The sequence below is a fragment of the Actinia tenebrosa genome, unplaced genomic scaffold, assembly GCF_029948245.1.
Source record: "Actinia tenebrosa isolate PJP-AT-01 unplaced genomic scaffold, QUT_ActTen_1.0 PGA_scaffold2__45_contigs__length_23673736, whole genome shotgun sequence".
Lineage (NCBI taxonomy): Eukaryota > Metazoa > Cnidaria > Anthozoa > Actiniaria > Actiniidae > Actinia > Actinia tenebrosa.
In genome coordinates, this window is record NW_028292579.1 from 13,648,681 (window position 1) to 13,675,814 (window position 27,134).

Consider the following 27,134-nt stretch of genomic DNA (forward strand, 5'->3'; position numbering starts at 1 on the left):
AAATCACTATTTTTTTCTTACGTGTAAAGTGCACGAGAGTATAAATGTAATTTATGAAAACTTTTTATGAGACAAAATAGACGCATGTACTACAGAAAATTCTCTTCAAGTATAGGGGCTCTAAAACGTGTTCGCCCATTTATTTCGACCGATAGTGCCATCCAAATCTACGAAGCCTTAATTCTACCCAAACTGGACTATTGTAGTGCAGTTTGGGATGGATTAAGTGATAAACTATGTGTTCAACTACAAAAGCGTCAAAATCGAGCGGCTAGAGTTATCACAAGATCTAACTATGACATAAGATCTAGCCATCTCCTTGACCAATTAAACTGGGATACACTTGCAGTTCGTCGTAAAAAACAAAAAGCCCTACTAATGTTTAAGACGATGCAGGGACGTACACCAGTTTACTTACAAAACCTTTTCTCCGACTACCATACTAAATACAACCTTCGAAATCATGATCATAAACTGTCAATACCTAAGCCACACACTGAATATCTAAAACGATCATTCAGCTATAGTGGGGCAAAATTGTGGAATGACCTACCGTTAAATATAAAAGAGGTCAAGTCAGTACGAAAATTTAAAACGGAAATTGATAGTTTGTACAGTAAGAAAAGTTGTAACTAAGGGCTCCACGGCAAACATGTAAAACAGTAACTAGCTTTTTAATCGTAAATCTTTACTTTTAAATATTTTTAGGCAATCGACTGATGTTTTCACCGTGGCAAAATAAAGAAGCTTCCTTCCTTCCTTCAAAAAAAAAAAAAAAATGATGTACATATGCAATGAAAAATACATAACATTTTTAGAATCCATTTAGTGATTCGAGAATGTTTTCATGTTCTTCGATGTATAGAATATAAACGTCCCTTTTTTCATCAAAAATCTTTATTTCTTGACAAATATATGTAATTGTTGCCGAATAAACGATTGCACATTTTTCACTGATAAGTTTGAAAAGTAAAACTTTGCCATCATGCTCTGAATTATCAATTTCGTTTTCGAAAAATTCACCTTTTACAACCGCTGCCCTGACAGGATACTCACTTCCCCAGTCATCTTTCACTCTCAACTCTAAAGTGTGACTGCGCTCGGATATTTTCATTAAATAGTAGTCACTACCTCTATCTCCAGAGGCAATGGCTACAACTGAGTTGATGCAAATAAGATCGTAAACATGTTCTGGTGTCTCTTGTTGTGCTATAGCTCTAGTAACTCTTCGACCATGCTGTTCATTTTCCATTTCTTTTGACTCCCAGTGAGGAACATAATCCTTGTGGAGGCAATCAGAATAATCACCAACCAAGCAATGATAGCAGTAGCACGATAGTTGACGGGTAGAGATTTTCAATTCCTCTTCGGTAGATTTTACACTATGAATACTTCTAATCCCTTTGACTTCTTTGAATAAACGATCACTGCGATCATGTGATTGATTCTCGACATAAAAGAAAACGCGTCTTTTTAGCCTGACATTGTGAGATTGATACCGACTTGGTGATGGTTCCTTTAAATTGTTTTCAGCAAAGTTGAATAGATCTCGAGCGTTTTGTATGACCACTTCACGCCTTATTACTGCCATATCTTATTTGTGTTTAAGATTAGCTCCGGCTCCGTCTTGTGGCCCTTTAGCGTGAGATGTTTCAAAATAATTCCTTATAGTTGAGAAACCGAAATCCTTAACAGACATGGACAAATCACCGAGGCAGTGACGACTCTTGTATTGTGCAGCACATCCGTCTGTCCATTCGTTTATGGTTTCAACAGCACATCCTATGTCCTTCAAATACTGCGAGATTTGATCTCTGCAATTGTGAACTGAGTGTGAGTCATGTTTTGTATCTGGTGAGATTACATATAAATGTTCAGTTATGACTGCAGGATCATCAGGAGTACTTTCTTCTCCATCAATTTCCTTAATAGCGTGACGGTGCATTACTGTTACGTGGATGGACACCTGGACTTGTCCGTAATACAGTGACTGAATTTGGTCCTGATGCTGACAGCTGTAATTTTCTGAGTAGTCATGAATACAACAAACTTGACCTAAGGGTAAATTGTCTATCAATTTCTTTAACTCAGCGTTCTGCCAATTTGCTCTGAACTGATGGGCTGGATAGCTTTCCAGTAGGTGAATAAAGTACTCAAACATTTCGCCAGGTGAAGTTTCCTTACTAATCAGTTGAAGCTTTTTTTTATCTCCAACGTCAACGTATTCGAATCGCTCCCATTGAACTTTACTATTGGTATTTTTGCAATTTTCTTCGGCAAAAGGAAAAAGTTCTTTGTTCCGCATTGGTTGCATGTCCTTGAGATACAGTGATTATCATGGTATTTGTTTTCTTCCTTTCGGTCACACAGTTGAGTCAACAAGATCAGTCAAGTGTGAATAGATTGGTGCGTCATCACTTCTTTTGTAGTGTCTGTCAATATCTCATGCAGGTCTTGAACAACATTTGAGTTTCAACATGAGTCCTGCAGCAGCAGGAATTGCGGTCTTTTGGACGAGCGGGAACAACGTAGAAAGGCTTGCAGTTTTCAAAGTACCTTTGGCCTATTTCAATGTTGGGATACATTTGCTTGAATGCTAAGTAAACCTCCGTTTGTGTTTTTTCTAGAATTTGTTTTTCGTGTTCTATATACTGACGTGGGCCAACTCGCAGTCTTGATATATCTCTTTTATTCCCAGTTGGTCGAGAGATACCTTTATCGCTCCAAAAGTTAAGTGCGAGTTTTCGTTGTTCTTCAGGGACGGCATGATTTCTAGTTTTTCTGGTAAGTTACGTCCAGTTTGTGGTAGTCTCCTTTGACAACACATTCACGCGATGCTGCGCACTCATGGCTATTCTTCTTCTGGTTATACCAAGTTCCTTAGAGAGGCGAGTTTGCAGTCCACTTTGACTTCCGCAAAGCATTGAAATGCCAACATTTACTGCTACTCTAGCATCAGAGTTCCTTTTGTGTTTGATGGTGGTAATTGCTTCTCTTACATTGTTGATGGCTGAAGTTACAGTTGATATTCTTTGTTGTTCGTGCGTGTCTTTTTCTGTATTTACATGACCACTTTCGATTAATATTTGCCTTGAATTTGGGCTTTCGAATAAACTCTTGACGATTGAAGCTTTCTTCTCTGGAGTAGATGGAAGAATTTTCCTTACTTTTTCTAGCAATCTTTTCTTTGTTTGGCGATTAAAAGAAGGAGATCTCTTTTTCTTTCTATTTTCATAAAATCGTCTTGCTCTTTCTCTGTTGAGTCTTTTACGACGTTCTATAGATCTTTCTAGTCGTTCTTTTCCTGATGTCCTCGCCATATGTATGTACTTGCAATTCGAGTTAGACATTGCTTGGGCTATACTGTCGTTTTTTATATATATACTATAAAATATAATATCCAGTTCCTGTATATTGTCCATGCAATCAAGTAGTCAATTGCAGCAGGGAAAAGTGTTTTGAAAACAAAAGGTTTTTCCCTGCTACAACTCGGACAACTCGGCTTAGCGCAGCACCAAAATATCTGTTGAAAAAAACCGGAACTTATTATACAGTATAGCGTGTGTAATAACAGTGGTTAAGAGAGTGATCTTGAAGCTGTCGAACCCATAATATTATGTATAAATACCCCGTTAACGTGCCTTTGGTGAGTTTTTTTGGTTAATTTTGTTCTCGATATTGTGTTTTATTGTGGTGATGAAGCTAACTTAAATTTCAAGACAGATCTTTGAGTCAGTTTCATCATTAATAATATTTTTTAACGCACCTTTGGTTAGTTTTTTGAACTTATTTTATTTTTGAAATTGCTCTTTTAGTTTGTTCAGAAATTGTTTTTTTATTTTTACAATTTAAACTTTCGGTAAATTTCAATTAAACTATTCCATCTTTGACAATGTGCTTTTGGTGAGTTTTCAGCGTTTCTTATTCGCGATATCGTGCCTTTGGTGAATTTTCTCTACTCAACATTACACCAGATTTCAAAATAGTGCGAACTCTCGGGATTTCCAGTTTCGGTCGATCTTCGACACTCGACCGACATCACTCGACGGCTTGGTAACCAGGCTAACCAGGCGGGTTACATATCTATCAATGGCAGTCATGACGAAAACCAAACTCGGGAACTGATCATGAAAGATATAAATCAGGTTTTGACAAGACCATAGACTTCAATATACCATTTTCATTGTCTGGAATGAAATTTAGAATTTACAATATTTTATTGGCTGTGTTCCCGACTAAAATTTTGAAGTAAACTAACGTAACCTTACGTATAATAAGCTTATACTCACATGTTAGCAGTCGGTACCTTCCTCGTCTTCCAAGTGCTTTGACATCTCGCTGCTGTTTACATAGCTTTCTTATTTTACACAGGAATGTCTCGCCAACGAAAAGAGCCCTGCATGTTTCTTGAATTGTGGAGCAATAAATTATCTGATGATAGATTACCCTCCATCGCAGATCAGTTGATATGGTTTCCATGATCAGTTCCCAAGTGAAAATGGCATATTGAAGTCTATGGTCTTGTCAAAACCTGATTTATATCTTTCATGATCAGTTCCCGAGTTTGGTTTTCGTCATGACTGCCATTGATAGATATGTAATACGCCTGGTTAGCCTGGTTACCAAGCCGTCGAGTGATGTCGGTCGAGTGCCGAAGATCGACCGAAACTGGAAATCCCGAGAGTTCGCACTATTTTGAAATCAGGTGTAACGTGTATGAGTTGCAAGAGTTATCTTGTTTTACGCTTGGAGTTCATTGGGATTGTGAGCTAGATTTATTTTGTAAAAGGTAAAAATGTTCACCAGTGCAATCAACAACTTGCCAGATGAAATCCTATGCTACATATTTCAGCTCTTATCAACTTTTGAGAAAGTTTCAAAAACTCGCATGGTTTGTCGTCGATGGTATAATCTGTCTAAAGACCGATTCTTATGGACTCATCTTGATTTAGGCTACCAACGCCAAGTAACAAAGAAAATATTTTGTGAGATGGTTTTCAAAACAACAAAAACAGTGCTCATCGATGAATGCCACTTTCTGAACTGGAACATTGTACATGAATGCATTAGGAGAACCAAGTCACTTGAATATTTAAGCTGTGCTTGGTTAACTAAATTTGTAAGAGACAGAATGGATTATACAGGCTTAATGATGCAAAATCTGGTATTTCTAAACATAAGCCATTGTAAAATTGATGACTTATTTTTTCTAATGCCACCATAAACTTGCCCAAAACTGAAAATCCTTATCATGCCAGATTGCTCCACTATTACACACTATGCTTTCTGTCACTCTGCTTTCAAAAGACATGAACATCTGGAACTATTAAACATCGCTTATTGTTTAGACGACGAAGAATGCTGTGAGACTTTAATTCAAGTTTTCAAGTACAATTTTTGTTCTGTAAAAGTCGACTTTACAGGTGTACGATTGTCTATGTAGGAGGAGGACAGACTTTTAAGTATTCATGAAGACTTTTTCTCAAGGATGGTCACTGTAGAAGATTATGCAGAATTTTTGTTTTGAAGTGTTAAATTCTTGAGTTTTAATTACCTTTATTTATAATAAAAGCATTTTTTCCTCATCATTTTATGAGTTAAGCGGTTCCTTGAAAGTCAAATTATTTTATTTTGCTAAATCCTTTGATCACGATTCTAGGGTATTATTCGTTTTTGAATAACGCGCGTTTGGTGACTTCTCAGCGTATTTTATTCACGATCTTATGCTTTTTGGTCTGTGGAAATTTTATTTTGCGAAATTCTTTAAGTTTGATCAATTCTCTTTTTCTTTTTAGATGGATGGAATAAAGATTATTAAAAAAGGAAAAACAAAATTTTTTCACAATACCATCAGTGAAGCATTCTTGCACTGCGTGAAATGAGAGATGTCAAGGAAAATACGAGTTCTTGACACGCGCTGATATTTAACGTATCCGGGAGCAGTACTCAACGTGTCAGGATACTTAAAGTATCGTGGGGTGTCAAAGTCCGTATACTTAATATCTTGAAGTGTCATGGAATATCCAATAACGCATACTCAATGTTTTGAGGTGTCATGGAGTATCAAACATCGTATTCTCAGTATTCTCAAAGTTTCCAAGTGTCATGGAGTATCAAACATCGTATTCTCAGTATTCTCAAAGTTTCCAAGTGTCATGGAGTATCAAACATCGTATTCTCAGTATTCTCAAAATTTCCAAGTTTCATGGAGTATCAAACATCGTAATGTACGTCCATCGAGTTTAACGAAATCATTATTCATACTTTAATATCAAATATAATTTTATACATCCACCATATACGTAGATGTATTTTTTTTGCAAATTGTCGAAGAATTATTTGATATATCAAATTATATATCGATGTCTGTTTTTTTTAAAATTAATTACTCAGCCTAGTTGAAGTTGATTGTTCTCGGAAAGGTTTTCTCCAACACAAGTGAAATGAGATGAAATGCGTGAATCGAAAAAATTGTCGATAGATAGATGTCAGTCTATAATAAAGCGTAAAAGACCATCCTATGGTTGTTTAGAATAATAAATTTATGAAATAAAAAACCCTTCGATGAATAGGATTCCTGTGTTATAACGGTCCGCACGGCATTTTGGGTATTGGTTGATCGATCCGACTTTCTACACGTGTTGCTTCAGAGGTCACAGTGGATTATTTTAAGCTTTTCTATTGGAAAAGAAAGTTAGAAAGGCCGTATTTAAGATTTGGTGAGTATCATTGTTCATAACTATTTTCTAATTGAGATATACTTCTTGCCAAATACGAATTCATTGCCACTACTCGTAGCTTTATGCTGTGCCAGTACTGTGTGTCTTCATCTCTTCCATGAACGCATGTTTCTTATATCTAAAGGTTTCAAAATATGGGAAAGCACAAGAAAGCTAGCCGAATAGCCTACGTCAAAAGGTTAAAAAAGAAAAAGAAAGCGAAGAAATCCGGTGGACAAGGGGACAGCAGCGCCGCAAATGTGCATGTGTCAAGTCAAGAAGATTTAAATTCTAATGACAATTATTCAAATGAAGTTCACTCTCGTGATAAAAAACAGAGGCTTAACAATTCAAACAGTCGCAGAACAGCTATTTCTGGGGATTTCAAGAAGGATCCTTTATATTTTCAGATGTTGAAATATAGTAGATGCAAACAGAAAATGAAAAACATCGAAAAAACAAACTATGCTTTATTTGATAGATATCCTGCATGATTATTCGAAATGTTTAAATTCATATTGAAATATATTTAAATCAGTTGAAGTTAATGTGATTAATGCTGTGAGATTACTGGTATTCTGGAACAGAAAGAGTGACGTCATGTATGTGGCAGATCTTTAGGCTGTGAGATTACTGGTATTCTGGAACAGAAAGAGTGACGTCATGTATGTGGCAGATCTTTAGGCTGTGAGATTACTGGTATTCTGGAACAGAAAGAGTGACGTCATGTATGTGGCGGATGTTGGTTGTCAGGAGACATAATTGAATTTTTTCTTGCATTGGATGATAACCTAGAATCATGTGACCACTTTCAGCTCAAAATTATTTATTATTCCTTATAATACCATTTTCTAGTAATAGTGATACTTTAGGATCATAATAATGTAATATATATATATATTATTATTATTCTAAAATGTTTTCCTTTAAACTGATCATTGTAAATAATGCAATTTAGCTATGTGGCTGAAATTAAGTCATACTTTAAATAAACAGACTGTCTAGTATCTAACTATTTATCTAATATACATTATTTCACAGATCCTGTTAGTCAACCTCACCCTCGTCAGCATGTAATTAGTCTTTAGAATTTGACTACAGTGTAGGTGTATTGCTACAAATACCGTAAATGCTATTCTAAATAAACTAAATAAACACCTTTTCAGGGAAAGGTACAACCCCAGGATCAGTTTAGCAAGGATTTTGTGATTTTGCCTTTACTTAAAGGGGCACTTGGACGAAAATTCCCCAAATTTTGAAAGTCCGAATAATTCAAATATTTGTGGATAAACTGAATATAGAAGACATTTAAGAACAACATCCCTAAAATGTCTTTATTTTAGACTCATTATCCCCAAGAAATTTGGGTTTAAAAGCTCAGAGAACAATAGGGTTGAGTAAATGACGTCATTTACTCCAAATTTAGATGCTAATATAATAAGTAATTTTTATCCACTACTAATGACTGAGGGGAAAATTTATTGCTTGGGACTATCAGGGTCATATGGATAAGTTTCATCACTTTTCAAGTCATTTTCATTTTTGGGGCATTTTCGTCCAAGTGCCCTTTTAAAAGGGGTAGCACCTAATAACATGTGCATACTAGTAAACTTGTGGCCTTCATTCAGTGGACATTGAATAGCCACGGTGTAAATACCACTAAAATCCCATTTATTTTATTAATTTTTACTTTGTAATATCTTAAGAGTTGTTTTCATATACCCATGGAATACACTAGCATATTTGGTGCTACTACACTTTGAATCTTTTGTCTCTTATTGATGGATTTATTACACTGTAAGGGCTTTTTTTAACATGAGAGACGGTGTCCCTATGTAGTAGGGCTAACTCTTGTTTTCTTTTCCGTTTTGGGGTACACAAAACAAAAGAGTTAGTCATACTACATAGGTGCACCCTCTCATGTAAAGAGGCCCTAACTAGAACACTTTCTTATAAAAACAATCTATATTCTGGTCTCTAGGGGCAAAGGCATAACAATATTAACTTGTTCCTTTCTATTTCCATTTGCTTTAACTGTTCCTTTCACAACAGCACATTTCTGTTGGAATCTGCCAACTGGAATGTATGAAAATTTGGAGTAATTCTCAGGAATAGTTGACCATGTTTCTACTGGATGAGAATAAATATTAGTTCTAGAGTAACTCCTGTACCAATCTACTTTAGCTAGAACATGTGTAACTTTCTTTTCCCTTCTATTTTGATCCTTCAAAATTACATCATGCAGCAAAAATCCTCGGAGTATGGCAGGGCGCTTCATTTCATTAAACCATGTAGCTGTTACGACTGTAGCATTGTCATCATTCATGGTACTAGAACTATACAAATTACCTGCATATAATAGTTGTGTAAGGGACTGATAAAACCTAGACACATGTTTAACAACAGAGGTATCATAAATTAATGCATACATTTCTTTAAGTTTCAGTACTTCTCCTTGACTCAATGCTTTCCTCTTAATGGGTGAAAGAGGAACCTGTTCTGGTGTTTTCGCAAAGTTTACTTCTAATGGTCTACCTATTTGTAAAGAAAGCATTTCTGAATACTGTTTACTTGGAAGTATCATTTCCAGTAATGTTCCTTGAGGGTTTGTGGCAGATTCAACAATCTTGGTGACATGTTGCATTTCTTCTGGGAATTCTGACATCATGACTTGCTTGTCTCTGTAAAATTTTCTCATGATTTGAAGTCCTATTATGTAAAAACAATTATTATTATTAATTGTATTCAAAATAATGATTACAATGATGCCAATATATAAACCTGTGCAACAGAAATTGAACATTGATTAAGGAGGCTTCCAAGGGTTTTCATAATACCCATGCACTCACAGAAAGTGACCGATATCTTTGTATTGCCAAAAATCGTATTTTAAAGTGATATACCATATTAAAGTTGGTGAAATGAGGATTCGACTTTTTTGAAAATTATCATGTTTGACTTTGCACTTTTTAAAATCTTTTCGAGAGGGCCCATTCATTTATTAATTCTTCATTTATTTGTTGAACAAAATTACTTTAATTGTGCCCTCCCCTCCCCCCCAAAAAGGTGCATTTTTTAGTTAATCACCCTCCCATAAATGACAAATGCGATACCGAGTCTGCGTATGTTGTTTACGATTACGATTACAACGCTAGTGTGAACCAGGCCTTAGTAGTTGTGTAATTGGTTTAAATAAAGGGAAAGGAATGTCGTACTTGAGTGAGCTGCCATTAGTGGAATGAGAAAGCATAGGCATCCTGACACCAATAATGGCTGCAAACGAGACCCTATATTACCATGTCACCTTAATGATATATCAAGAAGAAGAAAATTCATTTGAAATTATTGTTTTAAAGCTATACATCTAAAATAATATTAGTATACATCTTCTTATGAATGATACAAATCTTACCTCTATTTGCTCCATGTCCCATGAAAGCCCCACATTTCCTAATAGCAGGTAAGTCGCATGATAAAGCAAGGAGAGCAGCTCTATATTTCTCGTAAATGCCATTACCACTGTCAAGCAAAACACCATCCCAAAGATCTACCAATTCATCAATCAGTGGTTGGAGGAAAGTGTTTATGTGCAATTTTGGTTCCTTTGGTCCAGGAATTATACCCAGCACAATTGCATTCTCCATTTTGAACCTCTGCTCTCTTGGTAGATTCATGACTACCAAATATATCACTCCAATACTGTGCACCCCATGTTTGGTTGGTTGAAACCAATCCACGTTGAGCATTAGCCCAAAATTATTGGGAGCTGACAAGAATGGTTCACCATTAACTGTTTGGAAATCTTTCCAGACCTGACCTTCATAAACATCCCCCAATGTACCATTTAGTAAGTTGCGATCTCTCCATTTTTCACAGTCACTTAAAAAGTTTTTCTTGTAGATTAAGTCTTCAATAGATTCAATAACTTTTTTGTAGCAGTACATCTGCTTTGGATATAGATAAGAACCCCCATTCGATGATCGCTTTGTTTTCAAAAGTGTAGTTCCACATGGTTGTCTTCTTGTCCTATGTGGGTGTAGTGGGTATCTTATATAGCTGCATCTTAAAGATGCAGTATGTCCATTGGGTTTCTTGATTATGCAGTCTTTGAGGGGGTACAATGACTTACATTTTGGACAAACAGCATACTTTTCAAATTCATTCTTTTCAAACCACAATGCTTTGTAGACCATATACATTGTTTCTGGAATACATTTCGCAAACTCTTTAAGAGCTTCGTATTCACAGAGTTCAGCAATATACAATAACATTCCCGTCAAGAATTTAAGGAACAACATGATGCCTTTATCTGAAACCTTGTAAAGAGATTGCCACAGAAGGAAAAACATCAAGAGTGTTCTTGACTCTGATGAGGTATGAAGACAAGTAGCTTGTTTGCCATCTCCATTATCTGAATTACTCTCTTCTTCGAGTTCAGGAATGATTCCATCACCTAATTCTTGTGCCTACAAATTAATACATGTAATATGAAATTTAAAACCATGTGTATATAAAGTACCTAATGAAATATCTTATTTCACTCAAATTTTGTTCAAGCCCAAACCAATGACTCAGTAGTTTGTAGCCGAGGGATAGGGGGGAGGGGATGGCAGGCAATCCAAGAAATTGATGTGTATCAAAAGAGATTTAAACATCCACAGGCATCCCTGGGTGAAAAATTTAATTTTGTATTGGAAAGTCGACATGGGTTATTAGTTTGGATTAATGGGGATTCAAGGCTGGAGAAATTGACATTTGAAAACAAGAAAATGTAAATTCCCCTCCCCCCCATGGGACAAGCCAATGATACTTAAAGTGTCATCTCTACCTGAGAATGAGAAATATCTGGCTCTAATTCTTCGTTTATTGCATTTTCCTCTTCATCGTGCAAGCCACTTAGATTTGCCTCTTCGTCATTGCTACTGCCTTCCTCCCCTTCCTCGGAAAAGAAATTCAGATCCTCCTCCTCGAGTTGAATATCATTTTCTTCATCACTTATATTTTCACTGTCAAAATATTCCTGTACCGGCGTTTCCATTGCGGATGAAGTATTACCATGTAGAGGGCCTTCCAATTCTGCGTTGTTTCTATAAAGGATCTTATGCTCATAGTAGGTTGACTTTGAGACAGCTTGTTGGCAATGCTCACAATAGAAAGATTTGCTTTTTTTGGACGCTGTGGAGGGAATAGAATATCGTTAAAAAATCATCAACTTCCTTTGCTATTTTATCAAAACAATGCGCATGTTTATTTATATTTAGCAACTCACCACTGGCATTGCAAGGTAAGTGATCATAGTATTGAGTTTTAGCCATGAAGGTACAACAGCCATCACAAAATCTTCGTTTTAAAGGTAGCACATTCGCCATGATGAAAGACGCACACTGTCTCTGACTCGCTCGGTTGCATGGACTCTAGATGAACGTCACAACGTCATCCGGTCGTATATCTGCCCGTGGGTACTGGAGCGAGGCATCGCACGTGGGGTATCACATGAAAAAATTGCTCTCAGTCTATTGGAGCAGCGAGGTGTTTGTGTAAAAGAGCGGGCTTTTCATAATTATAATCAGTATTCGTGCCCCCCTCGACCTCTTTCTTTCTGGTTTCAAAGGGTTCACTTAGTGAGACAAAGCTCCGTTAATTCATCACTTTAGATCGCTCAACAAAAAACTGCAGTCATGCCTTTTTCGACTGGGTCATTTTTTAATAGAAGAGCATCCGGCATCTCTGATAGTTCAAATGGCAGTAGCAGCGAATCCAGAGGATACGGTCCACGTGGATCTCGAAGAGAGGAGAACATCGTTGTTTCCTCAGTCGAAATCTCTCGTTTGTTTGAGAGCGTTAAGAGTTTAGGAGAGGAGCTAAAGAAACAGAACCAATGTATCGAAAAACTGGCAGCCAACGTCGAACAATGCACAGCAGAGATAGCGGCCCTGAAGCAGGAGTTGACGGACCTTCGCAATGATCAAGAGCATGTGCCAATGCCGCACAAACTTCCAAGCTTTAGCGGACCAATTCCCAAAGCCCTGAAGGTAAATTCTTGTTACTCTTAATTAATCATTTGATAACCAATATTTTAAGGAATTTCTAACACCGTAAAAAGACTGAGTAAGTACTCTAAGAAGCTGCACTAATTTAATAAATATTGGTTATTCTATTACACAAGCAGACTCAGCCGTGATGGGGTCGGTTTTCGTTGTTATCCATAAGCATTTATTTCAATGATATATGTTTATAACTATATTACTTTGAATGGAATTGTAAGAGCACTTGATTGAAGTTTCCTTTGCGGATTGAATAACAATGTTCTTATTGTTGATAACCCTTTGCAAGCGTATTTGGGTTTTCTTTTGTGTGTGAAAACCCCTTTGTGTTTAAGGACAATTTTAATGACATAATATCATTCATTGAAAAAACCGCCTATTAACAAGCTGTCAATTCTTGACAAGCTGTCACCTTCCGACTGTATTCATGAAACAGACCATCCTCGATTTTGCTTGAAAATAAAGAAATAGCCATTTTTTACTGAAGACTTAAAATTCCGTTTGTGAAATTGTTTATTAATCCTTGAATCACTCCACTAAATACTCCATCGGGAATCTTAGATTTACCTTTCACCATCCGCAGGGCTCGAAATAACAGCCGGACATAATGACCTTTCAAATACATTTTTGTCCATTAACTAACGATTTTTGAAAAGTCAAAAATTGTTATCACATGCGAACATTTTTTCCGCTCCTAAATTTGGCCGGTCAACTTGTCGCCTTTGAAAATCTTATTTGGCCGGTCAAGTAGCAAAATTGCGGGACCTTGTCCTTGACCCGCCGTTATTTCCACAGGTATCCCAAGCTCTGCATTTTTACAGTAAGTATATATGGGATCGTATGGCTTGGAGATTTTATTGGAGAAATACAATTGTCAAAATAAAAACAGTCTTACTTGTTGTTTGTGGTTTCTTTGTCCTCTGTGTGGAATTTCAGGCCATTTTCTTCAATGTGGACAAAGAAACCACAAACAACAACTAAAACTATATGTTTTTATTTTGAAAATTGTATTTCTCCAATAATATCTCCAAGCCATACGATCCCATACATACTTACTGTAAAAATGCAGAGCTTGGGATACCTGTGTTATTTCGATCCCTGTGATGTGTACACTGGTCATTCCATGAAAAAAACCGCTGAAAAATTGAATGTGACATGATTAATCAGAAAGGCGCAGTCCATAGAGTCAACCGATGATAGTCTATGGACAGAAATGACTCGAATTTTGACTCACACCTAGTTAAAACTTGTATGTTTTATCAGGATGATGTACATTTGGCCCACAACCAGCAAAACGAAATGCAATTTCGTGGAAAAGAAGGGTGAGTATACATGGTAATCCAGTGACTTTTGATACATGCAGTACCTAACTATGACGTTGTTTTATCATTGTACTTCTAGTATTGACAGTCCTCACAACAGTGCTGTGAGGGCATTTCTGGTGCAAGAACTAACCAAAGAAGAAAATGGCTATGAAAAACCAGTTATTATGAGTAAGTTTTGGATTTTTACACAAAAGTAATATGAGCCAAGACAATGTTCTTGCCCTTTTTCTCGCAAAATTACTTCCTCCGTATTAAACACTGATTACTTCCTCCGTATTTGAAAACGATCTGTAAAAATGGTTCTTAACAAAATCTTTTATAGAACGTGCAGAATTTAGCAATCTTTCCCTCTGCCAAAGCAGGTCCGGTGATATCAGAAGAGGCGCGCAATGAATTGTTGTTACTTTTCTGACGGTTCATGGGAAATTCTTTATGTCCAAACCAATGAACTTTATTGGCAAAATGGAGGCTTTAACCAACTATTTGACCAGATAAACCTTCTAATTTATAAACAAAGTTTATACTTAATTGAAATGACCATTAATTAAAGCACATCTTTTCTTAAGGGGCTGTTACTCGATACTTCGAGACGAAAAGACAGCAGTACTTGGACAATCTGCCACAAAGGAAAGAGGCGACAGAAAAAAAACTGAAAGACAAGATCCTTACTTCCCGAAGAAGAAGGGTGAGTCGTGAGCCGTTTTGACCGCTGTAATACTGCTCAAAGTAGTAATATAATAATATAATAATAATAATTACAATTTATAAAGCGCTTATCAGTTGTGTGGGTTTATTGTTGCTCATTTAAATCATACCTATTAAAACAGAACATTTTAATATTATGGACTGAAAGAATTATATGTTTAATACAACAAATATTTCTTCTTGTGTCCTTCTACATTTAGCGATATGTTCAAAGGATGAAAGTGGCAAACGAAGCGGAAAGAGAAAGGCTGTCAGAAATAGACCATAATTATATGAGCGACGAGGAAGATGGAGATGAGGAAGGGATATGGGTCGTGCGTAGTCCATCCTGGAGGAGTGCTGAGCTGTCAAGCCTCCTCGAAGCTTTACAAAAAAAAGTTAAGGAGAAAGACAGCACATCAAAGCACCTCAAAAACAAGAGAATGAGGGGTGCAAATTGTACGAGGAAATTACCATCAAGACCTCCAGCATGGGCTGTTTCTCAACAACGACAAACTTCAATACGTCAACCAACAGCACCACAACATCACAACAGCACCACAGCATCAACCTTAAGAGATCTGGAAAATGGGGGAAGACCATCCCTCTCAAGAAAAAACCCACAGCCTTTAACAAGAAAGCGCAACCGACCAAAACACCCGCAGGAAACAAGAACTCAAGATATGGAGGATGAGGACAGCAGCTGCAGAAGTTCTTCTCCGAAGAGCCCATTCTTGAAAGGAAAAGGGGCACATGGTATAGTAATTATATACAAGTTAATTGACTGTTTATTGGCATAATTATTATGCATGATTGTTTATGATTATCTAATATTCAATGGCTTCGCATTTTGTCAGCTGGAAGGAAGTTGTAGGAAGCTGAAAGTCAATGTCATAATGTCCCCCCTCCCCCCCAAACAAAGACATTTAGAACAAATTATCTCGTAATAACTAAAACATCACTCTAAATCCTCAATGCCATCAATCATTGTATATTTAGAGAATTTTTGCTCATTATACATTAACAAATCATCGCGTGGCGTAATTTGACTAGCGCGAAGAGTGATCTTAAAGGTCTTGAGCGCCATCTGAAAGCATGATCAGAAAAAAAAATTCACTGATCATTCAAACGCTAAATAATAATGAATTATATTTTCTTCATAAGATTCGGATGAAGAGGATGAAGAGTATGAGACATACTCCTCGGAAGAAGAGAGCGAGGAAGAGTTTGCCAGAGAAGCAGAGTTTTCAAAAGATGAATCATCAGACGCAGAGGTACGCGAAGACCGACATATCAAGAAAAAGAAACTATCATTTTCTCAAGGTTAGTCAGGTTTATTGTATAGAACATTTGTCCCTGACGTGCAAACTAATTTATTTTCTTTTTGGAACTGTAAATTTCCTTTTTTTTTTTTTAACAGTTCAACAAGAGTTAGCCCTTCCTGACCCCAAGACACCAGAGCAGATGCCCGGCGCCTTCAAAACAAGCACCCCAATCGCTGGAAGACGGCAAAACAGCAAAAAAACAAAGAAAAAGTGAAAACGAAAGCAACTTTCAATTATATATTTTATAGTTTTCATCAATACTTAAATTTCATTAGTAAAACATGTTAAAGTTATCTTTCACAAAAATTATATGATTGCATTAAAAATGTTTTTGATGAAACGAAAATGTAAAAAATGCTCGGGAATCGGGAAATATAAGATACGTGATTCTCGAATACTTGAAATGGCATGGGAAATCATTGAGAATACGAGATATAAACCCGGGGAATCGGAAAATATAAGATACGTTATTCTCGAATGCTTGAAATGGCATGGGAAATCAATGAGAATACGAGATATAAACCCGGGGAATCGGAAAATATAAGATACGTGATTCTCGAATACTTGAAATGGCATGGGAAATCATTGAGAATACGAGATATAAACCCGGGGAATCGGAAAATATAAAATACGTGATTCTCGAATACTTGGAATGGCATGGGAAATCATTGAGAATACGAGATATAAACCCGGGGAATCGGAAAATACAAGATACGTGATTCTCGAATGCTTGAAATGGCATGGAACATCATTGAGAATACGAATTATAAACCCGGGGAATCGGAAAATATAAAATACGTGATTCTCGAATACTTGGAATGGCATGGAGATTCATTGAGAATACGAGATATAAACCCGGGAAATCGGAAAATATAAGATACGTGATTCTCGAATACTTGGAATGGCATGGGAAATCATTGAGAATACGAGATATAAACCCGGGGAATCGGACTCGAATACTTAGAATGGCATGGAAAATCAAGGAAAATACGAAGTCGATACTAGACGTATCAGCTTCGTATCGGGACCCCTGATATTCCATGACAGGGAAAAACAGTCCGAATACGGGAGTATACGAAATCGCATATTCCATTACACTTTACATATCCGATTACCGGATACTTGCGTATACTTACGTATTCTTCAAATATACGAGTTCGTATACGAGAATATCAAGACTCGTATACCCAGCTTTTCACAGAGTGTCACCAAATCTTAAATACGGCCTTTCTAACTTTCTTTTCCAATAGAAAAGCTTAAAATAATCCACTGTGACCTCTGAAGCAACACGTGTAGAAAGTCGGATCGATCAACCAATACCCAAAATGCCGTGCGGACCGTTATAACACAGGAATCCTATTCATCGAAGGGTTTTTTATTTCATAAATGTATTATTCTAAACAACCATAGGATGGTCTTTTACGCTTTATTATAGACTGACATCTATCTATCGACAATTTTTTCGATTCACGCATTTCATCTCATTTCACTTGTGTTGGAGAAAACCTTTCCGAGAACAATCAACTTCAACTAGGCTGAGTAATTAATTAAAAAAAAACAGACATCGATATATAATTTGATATATCAAATAATTCTTCGACAATTTGCAAAAAAAATACATCTACGTATATGGTGGATGTATAAAATTATATTTGATATTAAAGTATGAATAATGATTTCGTTAAACTCGATGGACGTACATTACGATGTTTGATACTCCATGAAACTTGGAAATTTTGAGAATACTGAGAATACGATGTTTGATACTCCATGACACTTGGAAACTTTGAGAATACTGAGAATACGATGTTTGATACTCCATGACACTTGGAAACTTTGAGAATACTGAGAATACGATGTTTGATACTCCATGACACCTCAAAACATTGAGTATGCGTTATTGGATATTCCATGACACTTCAAGATATTAAGTATACGGACTTTGACACCCCACGATACTTTACGTATCCTGACACGTTGAGTACTGCTCCCGGATACGTTAAATATCAGCGCGTGTCAAGAACTCGTATTTTCCTTGACATCTCTCATTTCACGCAGTGGTACATTTTAAGCTATGTTTGCGAAAAATGGCTTAACATACTCAGGAGATAATAAGCTCAAAAAGGGTGTCCCAGATTTTTGATATCTGTTTTCTATCTCTCGCTATTTTTGATCAAAGTCCAGCGATCGCTTTTGGAGTGTTGTTTAGAGTAAAAAGCGTCATAACTTTGGAAAGAAATTAAATTTCAAAATTCGGAGACACCCTATTTTGAATCATGAGTTACTTTATAAACTCTCCAAATTTTAAAAAAATCGAATGAAATCCAAGGGACTTTTAGCTTTTTGAAGTTGAGGTTTTAGCGGCAAAAAAAGATTCGAGAAAAACGCATTTCTTTGTTTGGAGCCGGAAGCTGGAGGGAGCCACACGATGGTGTTGGCCAAAACACCTTGAGCCTTCCATTTTGTCATCACTTGTCAAATGATCTGGTGTTCTGGACGATCGCAATGTAGGATCTTTTTACAATGACAAAGGAGCATGACAGATGTGCATATAAAAGCGACGGTACATTTCCGGTCTTGATAAAGTCACGATTTCGATGTTTCTCAAAATTTTGGCTTTTCCAATCAAGAATTGCAAGAAGTTTCACAAACATATGAAAGATAAAAGTTTAAAATTACGAAATTAAAAAAAAAATTTGTTTTCGAGCAATTCGTCATTTTTTGTATCCTAATACCTTAAGCCCAGAGTCAGTTTTAACCAGACAAAATGACTTATCATTCTGTGCAACAAGTTCTAAAAGTTTTCCTAGGGTTGTAGATAGCTCATCCTTTAAGTGTGGAGGAAATGATTTATATTTTACTTCAAGAGTACCAACAGGATTGTATTTATTAGTAGGATCTGTTACCTCACCATCAACACTTGCTGTAAGTACTGGGTTGTCTTGAAATAATAAGGCCTTTCTCTGCTACTCTAATTTTACTAAACCCATTATTGGTTATGTGCTCAACATATTTATAGCAGGTTTCTTTTCTAATCCCATTTTGCACTGAATCGGTGTAATTTTGGCTTTGTACTGGAATAAATCTTGAACAAGTTTGTCTGGTGGGTTAGTTATTCTCCTGTTTTTGATTTCACCAAACCTTGATGCTGTAAGTCTGCCTTTTCTATACTCAAACCATTTTACAATTTTAGATTGCCCTCTTGTAGATGTCCTCAATATATTCAAGAACAAGTTGAATATTGCTTATATATTCCCTACAGACTTCGTTAAAGGGCAACTTACCCCCCAAAATGACCCATTTTTAAGAGAAAGTACATCAAATGAGAAACACAAAAAATCAATTTTTAGAGGGGATAGAGCATCCGTGTTCCTAAAAAAATAATTTCGAAACATCGCATATATCGCGGGCTCAGAAAAACAGGTAATGACGTCACAACGTCATAAGAGTTCACGGCGTCAAGTTGTTTACGAGCGTTTGGTTGACTTCTTCCCCTGTTTCTGAGACGTTTTACTCAAAATTTTACGAACGAAATACGGCCTGGTCATTCAATTAAAGGCATGTCAGAGTCTAATTCTTTTTCCGAAGACTCGGACAGCTCGAGAGACGATTTTGCTCAAGAATTTTTAGAAACGGACGAGTTTGTTTTACGGCCATATCAGTTCGAACCAGAAATAGAAATCTCCTCAGATGAAGAGTTCAGAGAAGGATCTGACAGTGACATTATTGAAGACGATGAACAAGAGAACAATCGACTAACAAATTCAGATTGGTAAGTTTTACTTCTTTCTTATCACGATAAAACTCAAGTACGTATCCATTTTTTACAGTCGTGTTTACCACTTTCTTGCACTGTATATTTATGCATTTTAATCTGCCTCACGACCTTTGCAACCAAAAACAAAACCAACTGTCACAATTAAACATCGCTTGGTTGTCAATAAGTTATATACTGTAGGACACAGATTCAGGGATATAGTTGTGTCACAATTTGTGTATATACTCTCACTTGGGACAATCATTGATAGTGTTCAAAAATACTAAGGATTGTTTTATTTGTTAATAGGTGTACCTGTGGTAGCTGCCAAATTATGGATACAATAGCTGAATGCATTTGTTGCCAAGAAATCCAAAAAGTAGTTGCAACATGCCAGTCTGTTGTTGAAGATGGAAATGCTGATGAACCACCACCATGCATTACTCAACATCCTGGATTCTTACCTGTTTGTGCCAATAAGTATGTTCTTCGAAGCGCATGGGCTCAGTACAAACAGCAATACAGAGATGCTTATGAAGGCCCAGAGCACAAGCAGTACAGACACATTGCATATAGACAACTAGCAAGATGGTGCTGGGGAGTTCTTGGAAAGGAAGTTCGGGTTGTTCTGCCCTCTTGTGCTGTCATGTGCATCAGAGCACACTTCCCTCCCCCTGGACTAGAGGAGGACTTTCAGTTTGAGGGTTTTCATTATGCAGATGATTAGCTTGATATAATGTTGCATGGAGTGAATATATACATTTTATTTATTCCTTACTTCAGTTACTATACAGAGTGGATTTTTTTCTATCAGGAAAAATTCCTGGAATTGCAATTTTTTGGCATATTTAATTGCAAGATAATTGAAAACAAAAACATAGACTAGAAAAAGCTGAGACCAAAATGCATAAGAATCATGTATTCATTTAGGATGCAGTACACGGAAAGGTGTGTTATATAAATTTCTTTTTTATATAAAAAGCTTTTTGTTGGTACAAACATTTTTTGAATGTTTTGCATATTTTACTATTAAAACACACTAAACAAAATGTCCAGCTGAATAGTGAACCTAGTGTACAAAGCACTAGTGAACACGATCACTAGCCAACCAAGCAAAATTTGCAGTTATACGAGTCCTGGCAGCAAAAAAGTTAAATATGCTGAAGCAAATGTCACCATTCAATTGGATATTTTTCTTTAATATATTCATACTGGGGGAGACTCCCATATATAAGGTAGTGTAGATAGGTAAAGAAAAGACCTCTTTTTTTACAGTCAATTCTTACCTAAATGGAAATAATATTTTAATAAAATTTTCATTTGAACATCTAAAAGGTACTGCATACTTATCTGCCCATTTCATCAGGTCCCCTTGTCATTTAAATTACATATTTTGTATATAGCATTTATACTTGGGTCTGTCGTGTACCTTTCCATATCTGGGAGCTTTTTTCATTAAGGGATATATTTTACCAGTATTTTACACGACTGTCCAAAGATAGCCTGCAAAGCAGAGGGGGATTGGGACTTGAGGGAGGGGAAGAAGGACCAAACAGTGGAGGGTCATATGACCTGCAGGTACACAAAGGCTAATTCTAATTTAGATTATCTTGAAAACCTGGACCGGTGTTTCTGAATCAATTCCTGTTTATCCGGTGCAGCCAAACTTGCATTGTTTGCTGGTAGGTCTACTTCTTCAATTTCCTGGAGGTCAACTTCTGAGCCATCACACAATCCCAGCACTTTCTTTTGAAGCTCAGGAAGGAAAGAATAACTTTTCTTTTCCAACACAGGCTTAACTACCCAACGCTTGTGCATTTTTGGGAAACATGGGCGGTATCTTGCCTCTCCCATCCTCGTCCCCGGCTTTTGAATCACAGCTTGGTTCCCTTCCTGTGTTGTGGTTGTTGTCAATGGCTGCCAGTTGTGTTCTAGCAACCATACCCTTGTAGGAGAAGTGCTCTCTCTTTGGGCAGTACTTCATGATCATGGAGTGGTATACTTCAAGCCCACCTGTGTGACAGAAGTCAGTGAGCTTTGCCAAGTCCTTCAGCAGTTTTGGTTGAAGGACCACTTCTTCAAGGGCTACATGAGCTGCAGATCCTGGTTTTAGCCAGCACTTTTTACGAGCTTCTCTACGGGTTGGTCGAGGATGGTCACATATTTTGAAGATCTCTGCATCTCTCCAAGAATGCTTGTTTGTCACATGATGCAAGATAGAGACCCACTTCTCTCTCAACAGCTGCACACTACCATTGCATGTTGCTGCACACCACCACAGATGGTTTGAGACCGACTGGATCCAATGTGAAAGGTCAGCACTTTTTTTCAACTTGGCCTTCTTGTTGAGTTTCTTCACAACAGATTTTGACAAATGCCATACGTCATATTGGTGTTTGATGTGGCTGTAATCTTTTCCCATGGTGCTAGTGATTGAGGTATGTCTGTCAGTAGTTATCCTCTTGATGTTAATATCGTCCTCATCCTCAAGACTACCAAGACTCCTAATGAAACCTTCTTTCTCCATAGCATTTGAAGATGTTGTTTCTGTGACCTGAACCACAGAGAAGGAAACTATCTTCCCTGAGTCATTGTCCATAAATGTGTATGTACCATACTTGGCATTATGGCCAGGGCTGTCACACCGTCCATCCCCATTCAAGTATACAAGAGGCTTACTTGACAGTTCTTGTAAAACGGCTCTTCTTTCTCTTTCCCAGGTATCATTTATTACAGGAAATAGATACCTATTCTGATTTTGGTAAAAAACTTTTTCACTGATAAATCGTAACCCAAGACATGAGGCAAAGTTTTGGATTCTTGTAAAAGTGTTACCAGTGAACAAAATAGATGAGCAGATTAGAAGGTTTCCTACCGGTGCACGATTGATGAGAGGCTGGGAATTCCACAAGCAGTTGTGACCTTTCATACATATGGTTTTAACCGTTACCATGCTTCCTGTGCAGGTAATGTTGGTGTCAGTTACGATGGAACCACAGTTGATACAAAACCTGAACAGTTCACCTAGGCATGCTGCAAATACCAAATACTTTGGCTCTTTGATGTAGGTGTCAAAGTGATACTCAGGTTCAGACTCTTTGTCTGTTGAAGAATTTGTTTCTTGTGATGAGATAATGTATTCATCCTCTTCATCACTTGAAAAAAGATTCACTTCTTCATTTGACAAAGGAAAAGACCCACAGGACTTTGCAGATTTCTGTGGTGATACATCATTCTTGCAAGACTTTTGTGGTGACACACTCATGGGTACAGAGGGAGCAGTATAGCTGTATGGATGGTCATGCAGGATACTGTTCAATTGCTCAAATGTTGAATTTCCTTCTACTTGAATGCAGGCATCAGAAGTCTCAACACTAACATCCACATTTTCTGTTTGGGTTGAGGTGCTTTTTCGTATTGAAAGCTTTTCATCCAGACAGCACTGGACTCCAAAGTCCCTTTTGTTGGAAGGTGTTTCATCGAAGGAAACCTCCATATCAGATTCAAAGAGTACGTGGATCGATTTAACGAAAAGTGATTACGGGGAGTTACTAGGGACGTTCTGGAAACTATTTCAGGAAGTCCCTTATTTTTATTAAGGTCTTATTAAATGCCCTGGAAACTATTTTAAGGATGGTCTTATTCTTATTTATAATTTATTGAAATGACTATCCAGGGTACAAAAGCGATTTGGAAAGTTTCTTGAGAAAATTCTTTATTATTTTTAAATATTTATTAAGGGCATCTCTTAAGTAAACGAGGATATTTAATGAGACCTCAATAAGAATAAGGGATTTCCTAAAACAGTTTCCAACCAACCTTAATAAATAATAAATAAAAAATAAGACTCCTTTCAAAATAGTTTCCGGGGCATTTAATAAGATCTTAATAAGAATAAGGCCATCCTTAAAATAGTTTCCGAGATATATGATAGACTACGCAGCAGCATTCCTAGGAGGATTCCTAATAACCCTAAGTATATATGGACTGTATTACATGCGAACCCCCTGCTGACTGCATCGTTAAAAAAGAGTCGCCGACCCTCATTGTCGACGAACCCCACTTAAACGACGCTTTAAACGCGCCTAACCACATAGAGGAGACGGGGCAACCCTTCTTTCAATGTTAAACACCCACCGCCCATCCTGCTTACCGTGTGTCCGCAGGTGGGTAAATTCTTCACCTTGTATTACGTACCGAACCCTGTCAGGCGCCCAGAGAGAATACTCTACATCGTCGTATTTGAGGAGTAACCGCATGCGGTTCAAATCCTCGAAGACAACGTAATTTTTTATTTCATATGCAATACCATCAATCAAATCACGCCAATGCACTTGCTGGATCATATATTCTATGAAATATTTTTAAATGCGTTGTCAAAGTGTCCGTGGTTTTGAAAGACTTGCAGCACCACCTACAAGGTATGCGTATTTTTTCCGCATACGCAGCGATGGCACGGCAGATTTCATCGTAGTCGTTGCTTATGAGCACCTTGTAACCATTTTCTTCATACCTTCGTAAGAGCAGCTGTTGATCTGGCGACAATCTGCCGTCACCCTTAGGGGTTTTCAATTCAATGCAGAAGCCTCGGTAGTGCACGTGTGCGTTTAACAGTAGTAAGTCAGGTTGAACTCGTTGGTAACCTTTTTGCCAGCACTTTATGCGTTTACCGTCGCTGTCCTGCAATTCTCCCAAACCTGGAGCTATGAGCATCTGAGGGTAAAACCTGCGGATGTAGTTAACAACCTTTTTATGTAAATCGAATTCATTTTCAATCTTAAAGACAAGCTTGTTTGCGCTGTTAAACCGCTTTTCTACTTCATATTTTCCGTTTTTCCTTAGTGCGGGTAGCACTTCTTCGAAGACCCAATCACGAAACTTAACGGCTTGAGGTAACTTAGAGCTAAATATCAGTTCATACAAACCAGGCTCGGATATGAACACGGAATGTGGGTGCATAGTAGAAGCGCCCTGTTTTAGGGCCCTTCCTAACTCACTCGACCTTTTCTGGTATTTCTCAGAAACGTGCTCCCTAATTGCGTTTCTCGTTTTCTCATATCCTAATGCGGCTGCCACCTCTTTTCCCTTAAAGTACAAAGTTTCGCCTTGCACTATGCATTGCAGTTTTGTTTCGTTGTTTTGGAATACGCGTAGCATCGTATATCTGAGAAATATTTTAAATTTTTTTTAGGGTAACTAGGATGAGGGAGCGCAGCGAGCGAATCAGTATGCAACGCTCTTTAGCTGATTCATTTCTACACTCAGTTGCGCGTCAGAAACGACGAAATCGTACGCGTTTATCTTATCGCCGTCGCCCGCGGAGGCATTCTTTATGCGCTTGATCTCCAATGTTATGCCATCCTGCGTATTTACTAGACGTAACCCCTGACCGTGCAGGTCTTCATCGTTGGTGGTGCGCATGTCATTCCATAACGCATACTTATCCTTAAAGAATTCCTCGGGGCTAATTTGGTCGCCAAACTTACGCATGGCCTCTCTGTACACGTCTGCGGGCTTTATCCCCTGGGAGTAGACCTTGTTGGGTACGCCGTTGACATTTACCCCCACGTTGGTAATGTTGGGGTTAAAGAACGCTTCGGAGTCGCGCTTGCCGGCCTCATAGGGCTTGGCAAACACCAGCATTAACCCAGTGAGACTTCTTCGGGGGAGGTTAATACTTTGGTTGATAACCTCGTCCGTCTTATCCAAGAAGCTAAATGTCTTGTACATCACTACGTGGTCGTAAAGGAATGCCTTGCCGGAGCTGTATTCCATGCCAGCGCTACGGGCCAGCTCTTCGCTGTATACCGTCTCGTACTGCAGTTCTAAGTTGGTAACGGAATAGGGGTGAATGCTCCCAGAAAGTGCTGTCCCAGATGCGTCCATCTGCAAGATGTTTGTGGCATCCGCTAGGGTTACTTCAAACTGTAACTCGGATAGCTGTCTGGGATAATACGCGCCATGGTTTGTAATCACCTCGAAGTCCAGCGGGATAACATACTTAATGCCATAGGCGGTCTTTACCCTCGTCGCATCTGCTACTGCCGTGGCGTCACCAGAATCCGTAGGTTGTGTCTTAGTATCGCTGCGAACCTTACGTAAGATAACGCTGCCAATTCCCTGCTCTATTCTTTGTGCGCGGTCAAAGGCCGTTAACCATAGGTACTTATAGGTGGTGTATAAGTCGTACCTATTTAAGTCCAGCAAGGATTCCCCGGCAAACTTGATCCTCATCTTAGAGACCAAGTTGCGGCCTGCGTTATTAACGACGTAAGTTTCTAATTTTGTGCTTGGTTGTATTGCTAGGTCAAACCTTAAAGCCAAGGTACCAGGAACCAATACTAGGTTATCCGTTAGACGGGGTACGCCTACGTACAAGGTTTCTCCAGGCTTTGCGCTGCTGGGGGTAAAGGTGACCCGGTGAAAGGTGCGTTCTGCCTTTAGTCCGCCAACCTGCTTAGGTAATACGTTGGGGTTTAACTTTGAGCTTATCATATATAATGGAAGTAGAAGGAACGGATTTTGACCCCCTTACCGAAGAAGGTCAAGTCGACATTAACGATGAAGAATTTGATGAATGGACTAAAAACGCGGAGGCAAAGCCTTTGCTTTACGACATGGCCTTGGAAAGCAAGTATGGCAGTAGGTGGAGAAGCTTCAAGGTAGCCTTAACGCTATTCCCGCTTCGAGGACGACGACGTAAGGCTCACAGAACGCGGAAACAAAGTCCTCATAAGCGTCCAAGACCTGAGATTTCCTGACAAAAACCGCTGGACAAAACCACAGCTCCTTTTTGACGAAAATGGTGACGTTAGGGGTGACGTGGCGAGATTAAAAGGCTTTCAACTAGCTACCCGATGTGCGTTAGAAAGGTTGGCAACCCTGAATGAAAAGGTTGCGTTAGAAAAACGCGTCGAGGAGCTGCAAGAAACGTTGGAGGAAAGGGAAGCAGAATACATGAAACAAAACCGACTACTTCTCGATGCTCAAAAAAGAGAACTTGACGACAAAAATCAAAGAATGATAGAAATGAGAGAACAAAGAGACAATGCCCTGCGCGATAGGGACCAAGCCCAAAAGGCCTTTGATCTTGCCCTGCAAGACCTGGATATGAGCAAGGAGGAAGCCAAAAACTTGCATATCACCATAGCCGGCTCTTTGGAGGAACGGCGGCAGTTGGTTGCCGAAATTAACACCAAAGAAGAGCAAATCAGGCAAAGAGATCAGGCCATTGAAGACATGGAGGGGCAAATAGAGCGGCAGCAGGAGGTAATCAACGA

The 27,134-nt window shown here is 38.0% G+C and overlaps 3 protein-coding genes and 1 pseudogene across 3 annotated transcripts; 2 read left to right on the plus strand and 2 right to left on the minus strand.

The window, feature by feature from the left end:
- Nucleotides 1-8,682: 8,682 nt before the first annotated feature.
- Nucleotides 8,683-11,563, minus strand: LOC148909287 (uncharacterized). Its single transcript, XM_089034074.1, has 2 exons — nucleotides 11,548-11,563; nucleotides 8,683-9,428 (listed from the first exon to the last, which is right to left on the minus strand). The coding sequence occupies exon 2, from the start codon at nucleotides 9,415-9,417 to the stop codon at nucleotides 8,683-8,685; it is 735 nt and encodes a 244-aa protein (XP_088890200.1). The 5' UTR covers nucleotides 9,418-9,428; nucleotides 11,548-11,563.
- Nucleotides 11,564-12,397: 834 nt separating this feature from the next.
- On the plus strand, nucleotides 12,398-16,432 carry LOC148909288 (uncharacterized). Its single transcript, XM_089034075.1, has 7 exons — nucleotides 12,398-12,751; nucleotides 14,027-14,085; nucleotides 14,165-14,256; nucleotides 14,655-14,773; nucleotides 14,994-15,528; nucleotides 15,937-16,095; nucleotides 16,193-16,432. Exons 1-7 carry the CDS (start codon nucleotides 12,398-12,400, stop codon nucleotides 16,309-16,311), a joined length of 1,437 nt encoding a protein of 478 aa, XP_088890201.1. The 3' UTR covers nucleotides 16,312-16,432.
- A 3,146-nt stretch (nucleotides 16,433-19,578) lies between these two features.
- Nucleotides 19,579-20,864, plus strand: LOC148909289 (uncharacterized). The gene is made up of 2 exons (XM_089033557.1): nucleotides 19,579-19,869; nucleotides 20,164-20,864. The coding sequence occupies exons 1-2, from the start codon at nucleotides 19,658-19,660 to the stop codon at nucleotides 20,579-20,581; spliced, it is 630 nt and encodes a 209-aa protein (XP_088889683.1). The 5' UTR covers nucleotides 19,579-19,657; the 3' UTR covers nucleotides 20,582-20,864.
- Nucleotides 20,865-20,912: 48 nt separating this feature from the next.
- On the minus strand, nucleotides 20,913-23,350 carry LOC148909290 (uncharacterized; annotated as a pseudogene).
- Nucleotides 23,351-27,134: the final 3,784 nt, after the last annotated feature.